The sequence below is a fragment of the Rhopalosiphum maidis genome, chromosome 2 (genome assembly GCF_003676215.2).
Source record: "Rhopalosiphum maidis isolate BTI-1 chromosome 2, ASM367621v3, whole genome shotgun sequence".
Lineage (NCBI taxonomy): Eukaryota > Metazoa > Arthropoda > Insecta > Hemiptera > Aphididae > Rhopalosiphum > Rhopalosiphum maidis.
This window is the reverse complement of record NC_040878.1, coordinates 83,740,216-83,752,435: the sequence shown is the minus strand read 5'-3', so window position 1 is coordinate 83,752,435 and position 12,220 is coordinate 83,740,216. Positions and strand designations below refer to the sequence as shown.

The 12,220-nt window shown below is 29.0% G+C and overlaps 1 protein-coding gene across 1 annotated transcript in view; it reads right to left on the bottom strand.

Annotated features, from left to right (window-relative positions):
* The window catches only part of LOC113555165 (solute carrier family 12 member 4), a 255,848-nt gene extending 252,404 nt beyond the window's left edge, over positions 1 to 3,444 (bottom strand). The window contains exon 1 of the mRNA XM_026959520.1: positions 2,949 to 3,444. Within this exon, the coding sequence (XP_026815321.1) occupies positions 2,949 to 3,099 (151 nt within the window). The 5' untranslated portion in view covers positions 3,100 to 3,444. The remainder of the gene's footprint in view (positions 1 to 2,948) is intronic.
* Positions 3,445 to 12,220: the final 8,776 nt, after the last annotated feature.

Here is a 12,220-nt window from a genome sequence, read left to right as displayed (position 1 = left end):
ACCGATAATAAATAGAACTGAATAATCTACAGACTTGTGATAAAAAAGACGGTAAAAAGGTTAGTAAAAATATTTGTTTTTAAATATCCCACCAACAGTTGTTTGTATTTGAACACTATCTTGAGTAATATCACCTCGAGGTAGGTAGAGTCACCAACCGCACATACGTTTAGCCCCGACTCTAGTAGCCTAGTGACAAAATAGCGAGCAAAATAGAGAAACCTCCCTTTAACGTTGAACATTAAAGCATTTTTCAACTATTTATTGTGTACACAAAATAAAATATAAAAAATTAAATATATTTATCACTCCCCCCAGAATCCAAAATATATACACAACATTCTGCCTTCTCCGCTACCAGCCTTACCCCTACACAGGGCAAGCCTTTCAAGAATATTACCTAATAAAAAGAAGAATTGTAAAAATACTTAACAAGTAGCATGTAAACATAAATAAAAATACCTACTAAATATTTGAAAAATGTTAAACTAACAAAATTAAATAAAAACAATTTTAATCTTCTTCGTCCTTAACTAAGAAAAAGTACAATTTTCGCTACTGATTGCTTAGTGGTTGAACCATTGGACGGTTTTACAGACCCAATACCAATACCATCAATATCAAGATAAAGATCTACTATGTGTGTCTATGTGAACCATCTTTCAATCTTAGGGAATTCCAATTCTTGAATTCTAACTTTTCGGATGTTATATATATTTTCCGCGAACTGGAAATTACATAAGTACTCAGTACTTCTGTACGACTATGTGATTCTCTCACAAGGACGGACAACAAAGAAGATTAAAGTTTTTACATTTTCCATAGTAACTTAAGTTTAACCAATCATAAAAATATGACCAATATTACCTATCAAATATTATCACCGGAACTGAACAATGACGCCAAATGATGTCAATCAGGCAATTGCAGTTTAATTAGAACACAAACACAAGTATACACACAACAGTAGCCATAATAAATTAGAAATGTTATTGAAATAAAAATTCAAGTTTTAATAATATTTTCCAGTAAAATAATTTTATTTCAATTTTACAATCTATACAAATTGCGTATGAAAAGCATAATATATATATATATATATATAGGTATATAATAACACGAGGATTGAATTTGAGAAGCCACCTACTGACGACACTTCTTGTGGCATTAGATTACACGTTTTTCATTAAGTGGGAAGAATGTCACGGCATCGTTTTCTTTTAAACCTTTTTGTGGAGAAGAGAGAGGGTTCGCGTATAGGTAAGTATATATTTTTGTGAAGATGTGTTTTGTGTTTTGAAGATGATTTTGGGTGATTTTTTATAGAAGAATTAATAAAACTATTAGATATTATAGGTATTATTAGGTATTATAATATATTATGCCTGATAAGGATAACATTGAATTCAATTTTTAAATGCCATAATAATATGCTTTTGAGTATAAAACTATTACTTTTTAAACAAACTAAATGTATATAAATAACAATATAATCTCATATTTGACGCTTTCATTTTGTTATGCTGGGGTTTTGAAAATAAAATGTTAATTCACTAAGACCAACGATTACGAAAATAATAACAAAACTTTTGTGGACACAATATGTGAATCCATTTTCTCATAAATCGTTTGTTTTGTCAAAAAAAAAAATCATAAAGCAACCTAGAAATACCTAATATAGTACTATAGCGTAAAAAAGGAAATGTATTATATTTAACCATCATAAAAATAATAATGGATAACATTATTATTATCTTCTCTTAGATTTATTTTTGTCTACTTATTATGTAGGTACCATCCACCATCCCCTACAATAGTTAAAACCGAGGTTAAAATCTACACTTCGAAATTTACGCACGAACGCTCGTTAAAAACAGTACGCAATACAGAGGAATATCAAATTGGAACGTTAAGATGAACGTTTTGAATCAAAAGCAATTTGAAATAAATATTGCAAAAACCCTACCTCACACCTCACATCTACTGCTAGGAACCTGTTGATCCGAACATCGCATGACACTTTAAGTGAAAAAGAGAGAGGGAAAGAGAAAAAGAGATAGATAGAAAAGAATACTCCTCGGAAAACTAATCATTTTAATTTTTAATTTAATTTAATTTTTTTTTATCACGCACACGCAATCGGATACAATGTTAGGTATAATAATTATCTACAATGCGCGTTCTACGGAGGCGTCTCCACCCGCATGGACAGGGTAGTTCACATTATGACGTATGTTTCGTCCGATACATATAAAATATATTAATATTGTGTTACCTATATAATATATGTCCTACATAGTACATTTTATTATTATCGAGTTCAATATAAAGTGTATTGTGTAACACAATAACATCGTTCTCATATTTTAGTCCTCGAAAGCATTTTAGCTTTGTAAAAAATAGTTCTAAGTTACGATGATACATGCAAATTAGGCAAGGGCCAATACATAAAACAATATTCAATATAAATAATATTGATAATATTGATTTTAGTCCAGATCAGTTATTCAGTTATTTAAATCAATATTAAGAAAAAACCCACTAGTAAATTATTACAAATGCATACAATCATTTATCTATAAATAATTAATACTAATATGATAAATTATAGTTTTTGTATTTTTCTACAAATGATATTTTCCAAAAATATGGTTTGTTAATTCTTTAATGTAGGTAACTAACGTAAATTAGTTTCGTATCGATTATATATATACATACCAGATATCGGCAATAAAGTATTATCACCCAACCCTTATAAAAATAGGTATATCTTAAGTATAATTATATTACTAATTTATAATAGTTTGCAAGACTTTAAACCTATATATAGTACTTAGCCAGTAACAATATTAGGACGGCTATTAAAGTAGGTACTATCATATTATCATATTATAATATTAACAGCTATAATAAATATAATAATATATTACAGTAATGAACAGTCCTACCTGAAGCGTTCTCGTCGATTTGCGAGTTGCCCAGCACGCTCGTCATCTCCAGCAATCCGGCTGTGTTCTCCATGTCCTCGGCGGTGGCACCGTAATACTTGTTTAGGCTGTGTTTCGACCCGGAGGCTTTCATCACTTTGAATCGTTCCATGTCGTCGGACGGCACACGCTCGTGAGTATAATATAATATACGTGTAGGGTAGGTATATGCGTGCGGAAAATACGCGGTGTGTTTACTTATTCGGATGTCGGGCAATATATCCGAACGGAAATGAAATGGTTCCTTTCGTTTTTATTTCCATACACAACACGAACGTTTCAAGTGTTGTAAACCGACAGAAAACCACACGCGCGCACAAATCGGACGACGACGAAATCGCAAACGAGAACGGGAAAAAAAAATCGCACGCCAGTCGGTATAACCACACGTAAATGCCGCACACGCACGAGACGGGACGGACGAGACGGACGAGGGACGCGACGTACGGCCGATCGGCCAATGTGCTACTGCCGGCAGCCGCGGCAACGCGACCGTTGTCGGGTTGTGTCAACGCGCGCGGCGGCGGTTACGACGGATTGGACAGCGGTGGCGGGCGGACGCGATTCGCGCGCGTTTTCCGACGCCGTGCGACGCACGCCTATCCTGACACAGAGGATCGCGCCGTTTGGGGTGGCGGCGGCGGTGGTGAGGTACATTCGGCCGCGGTGGGGAGGAGGGGAAGTCGAAGCGTAATAATAAAACGCTTCTCTACCGCCATCTAACAACCATCTCCACCGCCACCCACACGACCGCAGCTACTCGTCCGCGACACACAAAAATTTACTTATTATGTACCAATTACGAGCATTATCCTAATAATATATATAAAATATAATCGTGATATTATAATACAGGTTTTCAATACTCCTCGATTTCCGAATATAAAACTGATACATACGAGCAGATTTAAAAAGGCAAATATGGGTACATCACTGCAGCCGCAACGAGCTAAGCTCGTATTATTATTATTATTACTATTATTGTATTATCACGCGGAATGGGTTGCGATTTTCGAATTGAACCGACCGAGTGAACAAAATAATAATCGCTATAATGGTAATACAAATAATACAATAGTATTATCAATACTCTGTACTAAAGACGAAATGTATACAGTCATATATTTAATAATGAATAACGTCTAGATGGTGTTTATTTCAAAAAATTCAAAAATTAGTTTGGTTGTTTAGACAATAATACAATAATTAAACTTTACCATAAATGAAAATCAAATATCTTGAATTTATTAGTTTTTAAAGGACAAATTTTTATTTTCATGTATTAGAAATTTACACTGGATTAGTTAAGGAGGATTTATGCAATTTAGATGCTTTAGAAATAGTTATGTTGAATGTATTCAGTAGGTGATCAATTTTAGTTAATTAAATAAACTATTGTTATTACTTATTAGGTAATCATTATTATTATTGTCAAAACTACTTTTTTCACTTTTCAAAAACTTTAACACCAACGTTGAAGAAAAGGTGAATACATCTGTTATTTTCAACTAATATCCATATAATAGTATTATTATAACGATAATAGAATGAAAAACCGCCATTGATGAAATACCACTATTGCCACCCCCACTGCGTCATTAATTGAATATTGGTGTCTTCACAACCCTCACCACGCCACCACGACTCACTGACTTTATAATATTATGTGTCAGCTGATAAAACGCTTCGTTTGTTCTTATATAGTAATAACGTATAGCTATGTCGTAGGTTTACAGGGTGATTCACTAAGCATACTATCCTTTTTTGATTCTTTACTCTTTAGTAAATTTCTATTCAAACTATAGTTTTTGGAACTTTTAAATAAACTTGAGAATCGTATTATTGAGTATTGTTAAATACTTAAATGTATATACAATTCAAAGAGTATCTAAATTTATAATATTTTTTAAATCATCTTAGCTTCAATAATATCTTTTAAACCAGTACGTATTACAATAGTATTTAAAATTTAATAACTCAAAATCTACCTGCTTAAATCTTTATTTAGGTACCTATATAGAATAAGTACATCGACATTTAAAAATATAATCATTTATTTATCAATTTACAATATGAATAAGTGCTTATTTTTTATTAGAAAAACCGCAGAACCCTCTTAAACACATTGGCTATTATGAGGATCACGAGTAACTCTCAGATGGACATATATTCTAGCTTTTTTCACTTAAAACTAAAAATTCCAAGAATCAAAATTTGAATAAATTCTTTGTTAAAAAAAATGAGACTATCATTGAGCATGACTGTTAAATCAGTCTGTATTTGAAACTGTGATGATAAAAAATAAGTATAATAATATCAAATATATAGCTGACGTATGTATAAAAATATAAGTAAATATATAATATAAGACTTTTTTAAAGTCTTTCATGTAATAACACAATTTCAATAAGTTAGACATACTCTAAGTAGGTATACATGTTCACATTAATCTGTCAATTTATTTGTATTATTTGTATAGTATATTATTGTCTGATATGTGTTTGAATTACTCTTCATCTTGAAATAAGTTCTATGTACCACGTACCTATCCAATATAACGCACACTGAAAGCATTATATCTATTACTGTACACACTACATAATAATATTATATATTATTATTTCCGTAAACCGATTTGATTAACTTAAATAATGTGCATGATGCACATATCATAGGTACTATAAATAACAATTAAGTACCTTTCTTTCACTCTAATTTTATTACTATAATATGTTGTAAGTTAAAGATATTAATCATAATACAGATTACAGACATTAAAAAATTTGGTAGTTCTAAAATAATAAAGTCTGTAATACTAAAATATAATATAATGATTTCAAGAACAATTTGTAAACATTATAAAATATAATATAATATATGAATATAATAAATTATAAGATACTTGTTTGACATAAAATTAATCAATAGAAATATATAATATCTTCAATATCATTACGTTTTTAAATATACGAGAAAAAATGTTGAATAAATGAAAAACTAAAAAAAAATTAGAATATATGGGTATATTTCATGTTTTATTGAAGATTAATTACATTTTATATATATTTACAAAAGCTTGTATTTTAGAATTTTGATTTAATTACAATGCATACATATATTATGTAGGTAATTAATGTATAATGTAATATGTTAATGAGAAATTGTATACGTTTCATAAAAAATGAAATAAAGTAATGGACGTGAAGTATAGTATCTATTGCACATTTGTCTTTATTCAAGGTAATGATATTAAAAATGTTTTTTACATTGTATTATAATATGTGATTAAAATATTAATATATTATATCATTTTTAAACCAAGATTATACTTAAAAAAAAAGTTCTTGTTTTCTATATATTTATTCAAATATATTCAAGATAGATATTTTTTTTAATTTATTAATCCCTAATAAGCAACTTACTTTATATACACGACTTAAATCATCATAAATTATAGTTTTTTTTTAATAACAATATTGTTTTAATATATACCTATACAAGAGCAAAAATTTAAAATGATAAATAAATAATTTTTAAGAACGTTGAATATTATTTTAATATATTAAAATAGTAATAATTTCTGTTGGAAAAAATATATATTTTTATTCATGAAGATTTTATTGATAAATTTTACTGAGTTTTATTAAATATGACTGCATAAAACTTAAAATGTCCGTATAACTTTTGAATTTTAAAGTGTTTAAAGTTGAAAAAATTAATACAGTAAGTTGTGTTTTGTAAGTTCATAATATTTGTATTAGTTTTAGCAGATATTATACTGAAAATTGAAGGGATATCGTAAAGTGTAAATAAATTTTTCAAGTCTGGTTAAAAATATTCATTTAAAAAATACTCTATTTATTTTACTTTATATTAAAGTTTTAAATGTATTATAATTCCATTATAATGCATTATAATTTTGGATTTAATTTTTTGATCAACATTTGAAATTATGTATTTAGCTATATTCGTCATACAACTAAGTCATGTACTTAGTTGTACTCACTTATACAAATATTATACAATTATGCAAATTTACAATATTTGTAATTTATTCCAATGTAACAATGTTTAATGCATATTAAATAAATAAATAAATATATTTTAAGTATTCACTTAAAACTATATTATAAACTCGTGACGTTAAAAGAAATGAATATTACAACTTATACTATATCTAGGATATTAGTACTTACTGCAGCGAGTTTGCCTAATTTATAAGAGGTCACTGTGAAAAAGCTTCAACCAACTATGTTTACTATAAATAGGTATGTCTATATTTATTACAAAGTCAATCGCGATTTACCTTATTTAATATTTATATCACATTTTAATACCAACATTCAATGTAACAAGACATAAATCATAATTATAAATAATTTTTAAGTAAACTTAAAAACGTATTTACAAACTTAAAGTATTATTAATTAATTTTTATTTTATTTGCTACATTAAATTAAAATTTATACACATTTAATAAATTTATTTGGAATATTTTAATAATTTTAAATGTTTTAAATTTCGATAATGGATTTTACATATTTATTATTTTATTTTTATACATATAGTTATAGCATATTTATTTATTTTAATTTTTAATGACTGTTTTCATTTCCATAATAGAAGGTAGTTCTAAATTCTTATTTAATACAAAAATAATACATAATACATAAATAAAGTTAATATTTTTATCATGATATATAAAAATAAAAATAATTGTTAAAAGTATGCAAAAATAAACAACATTACAATAATTTGTTATACTTTTTCATTATCACAAATGTATCTACTTAATACATAATTAAAATCAATTTTTTGTGCTATATTGCTTACTGTTCAATATTACTAAATTTATTAGCCGGTCTTTAGCTATAGTTGAGTGAAAATATTTTGAGAAGTTTTAACCCACTACAACTTCTTTCTGCAGTTGTATTGTTGAAGTATTGACTGGAAATATATAAAATATTTTATACAAAGTATATAAATTTAGATACGAAGAAACAATGTTCCAAGATATCATGAACGATCAACTTCAGTACTTCGTTTAATTTTAAAGATTCAATTTCATCATAAATTCGATGGTAAACCAGACAAAATGAACGGTAATCCAATTTTTTATCCATTTCATTTCTATGTCAATTTCATAACACTTGACATATGTTTAGTAGAAACAAGGTTTCCATCTATGTTTTCTTTGGACATTTTCTTTGTATGAAGTACTTCAAATTTTTTAATAATGTTAGAGAATTATTGAAAACGATGTTTCAATGTATTTATTTAATGTGTCCGAGATAACGAAATATGCATTATATTTTAAATTTTTAACAGTAGACTCAATAATATTTTCTAAATTACTTTCACCGAACATTTTTTTTTTTTGTTCTTTTGCATACTTGTTCAAAGTCATTATTGCCTCCAAACTGTTTACACAATTCAGTTACATCACATCCTATTTTTAAAAAATGTTCCTAATTTTTTTGACAAAAACACAACACAAATGATAAAACGATTGTTCGATATGCCAAAAAAAAAAACACTTAAGGACAGAGAATGTTTGTATCTTTAAATTTGGTAATTCATTCTAATATTAAAGTTCACTACACACAATTGGTTCTACTGAATGAAAATTTTCTGTAATGTATGTTTGTAAGGCAGATACAGCACGTGCATCCTTTTAATAATGTTCATATTATTATGTATTGTACTGACTACTATGAAATATAAAAATACTTAGCACATACCTATTTAGGTATACAGGTATACATCACTATAAGATCATTATTTTATATCCCATATGCTTTATTATTCTGCGGAATTTAATGTATGTAAGCTATCTCAGACACTTGCATAAAATAATATTCAAGATAAAAAATAAATGGTGAAAAGCAATTTCCAACCAACGTATTAACCACGGTATTATTTACCGAATATTCAGAAATAGATAACTGCCGCGATGACTGCGATGGACGACGATGATAATAAGTGATAAGTAATGACTGTTTTAAATTAAATAACAATAATAATCGAGCACACAGATGAAATATAATTAATGTTAACTAATGGGTAACCGCACGACTTGCGAGGAGTGGATAAAAATTGGAATACAACTCATAACTTTTCGCATTTAATTTCCGACGAGCGAAAATCTAATGACAATAATATTATATAACTATATAAGTAATATACAAATACTACAATCGGTTGTTCGGTTTCCCTCCGCCGATCCACCGTTGTCGTTGTCGTCCCTACAGCAGCAGCAGCTGTGGTCTAATCGGGTTGGTCCTCTCTTGTCGTCAAAGCCCAAGGTCGCGCGCGGCGGAATGTTTTGTGGGAAATATTCGTTTACCAATAACGAGAGACGTCGTCTCGCACATATTATTATATTACTATTATTATTACGACGGTGGACAAAGGAAAAACGGTGAGAATTCGTATGCTCGCCCGTCGCGGTCGGAATGTGTTCGGACCCTTGTACGCTGTAACCCGTAACCTCCTCCCCCCACCCCCACCGTAGGGGCCCAAAACTGTCGAAAACCCAGCGTTTTATGACTCGCGGGTAGCAACAAATCTCCATCGACGTTTGCACATGCACCGCTTCGGCTGTAACTTTAATAATAACACAGCCTACAATAATTTTCTAATATCGTAATTTTATTATTGTAACGCCGTTCTTGTAGGTATTAACCCACCTATAATCAATTATAAATGAACGTTTTAAGAAAAAAATTGTAGCCAAGGAACGATATTTTAATTTCTCTTCTGCGAATAGGGTTTTGGTTCGGGATTTAATCGTTAAAAATCGTAGTCATATTAATAGTAAAATGTTGGTACTTGTCTTGTCGTTTAGTACGATCAAAATAGGGACTGACTACGATATAATAAACGTCGAGAACTCGAGAAACCACTGCCGACCAATGCGCTTGCTCGGTCGGTTCGTAGAATCTGCGTTTCTGGAAAAGTCTAAAAATAACTATAATAATGTGGATATCGATATTATTGACGTTACGCGGAAACGCTTTCGTTTCTTAAAATTTTTATTGACGAATCGTGTCAATGACCCGCGACTCGATGGCGATGGTCGACACAGTTAGTCACCCCCGCCCTCTCACCTGAAACACACAATTCATGCCCCAAATATTATTACTTATAACTCTTTTCGTTCGGCTCCCGATAATTTATTTAGATTTTGTTTGTTACTACACAGTGGTTGCGATAGAGTGGTATAAACCGTGTATAATAAATTAAAGGTAATTATTTATCTTTGAATATTATTTTGTTAACAAATCGAGATACCTATTAATTCTGAAACGATTGTTCTGTTTTAAATAATGTTAAGTTGGCACCTACCTACCTATATAATTATTTTATCGTCGCGACACAAATTTGTTTTGGAATGTTTCATGAAAATAACATGATTGTTAGTAGTTAACTTTGTACTTAATATAAATTATTAAGGTGTTCGTGAGTATTATCTATTATGTATATCGTATAGTAAAGTATAGTTCATTAATCAAACAGTCTCTTACTTTCCAAAACTGTAGTTTATCATAATACATAGACAATCAAAAATATTTTCCGCCTTTGTGCATTTGTATACAGTATACACATAATTTATTTCAACATTTTTCCAATCGTTTAGTATATATAATATTATAACTCGAATAATGTCATAAACCAAAAGCATAATATTATATATAGTGACAAGGGTGATGGGGATGAAGCGCTCGGAAACCCATCCTTCACAAAATTACTTTTTTTTTTTTGTAATTCGTATACTATATGTATACGTTTTAAGCAATAAACCGTTTATAATGACTTTGAAAGGATCAAAAAACACTGTCATTATAATATACAATATACCTAACTATAATTCATCACTGAAAGCGTATTCAAAAGATAAATAATTATATATATAATATATATAATCATATTATTTAAGACATTTACGTTAAAATATTATAAAAATTATAATAGTTGCGATTTAACTAATGTTAGTATTGGCTTAATTTTAATCAAACAGAGAATTACAATAAATTAAAATTACAAATAGAAGTATTAACCTTGTTAAGCATATATGTAAAAAACAGAAAATATTAATATAATTTAAATTTAAAATCGTGTATTAAGATATTTAATTTATAATCGGCTCTAGAAATTCTGAAAATAAATTGTTGTCATTCATATAAACATTCAAATATATACATTTTTTTTTTAGGTAGGTATGCGAAAACAAGAGACGTTATCGCCTTTAGTTAAACGGGATTATTGAAAATTAGTAATTACATACTGATTAAGACGAGTGTTGGCTATATTCTACAAAACATAGGTAGTACTGTAAGAGTCACGAGTAGTACTTCTTACAGTAAATCATATTCTTACTGAAATGCCATAATTCTGATCAAATACATTACATCTTCAGTTTTTAACCCTATTAAAAACATTAATCAATAATACTGCATTTTCACTATTATAATTTATAATGTTATCACGAGTCATGAAATATACATTATATTTATAAATATGAAAGTAGAATTTATCTTATACCTATGTCACGTGTACAGATGACTAAAAGATTAAAATTATATAAACGTCGTGAGTATAATATAATACGTCGTTTTGTCGGAGTGAACACGGCAATTATTTATACGACATATAATAATTTTGAAATGGCGAATCCGCACAATATCGATCGTACAACATTCGTATTTATAATTCCTTACTTTTAAATTAATATTTGTTTTTCAGGTATACAACATCACAAAGTGCCAACTCATACGTTATTTTCTTCTCGTTTAGCGTCTGTTCTGTAGTTTCGTACGATTCAAATGGTTAGTGACATGGAAAAAAATCAAAACAATATGAATACTATACTATAATATTAAACGGATAAAATATTATTATGGTATCAGTGGCGTAATTGAGAAATTTTCATGGGAGGGCGGATAAAGAAATGAGTATTTAAAACCAACTTTTTTATAACACCTTCCATATCTACATTTTATATCTCATTACATGCCAGTATACTTATTTCTCTATATTTGTAATCTATAATTGACAATAAAATGTATATAATATATACTCTGTCCAGCGAGAGAACCACCAAAATCAGTTTTTCTGCGCATTCCTCAGCGATACCCAGCCTTAAGCGAAGTAGTTTTGATAGCACGGCGACGCAGGGGATGCGCAGAATCGGCGCATCCTCTCGCTGGACAAAGTATAGGTAGAATCGAATT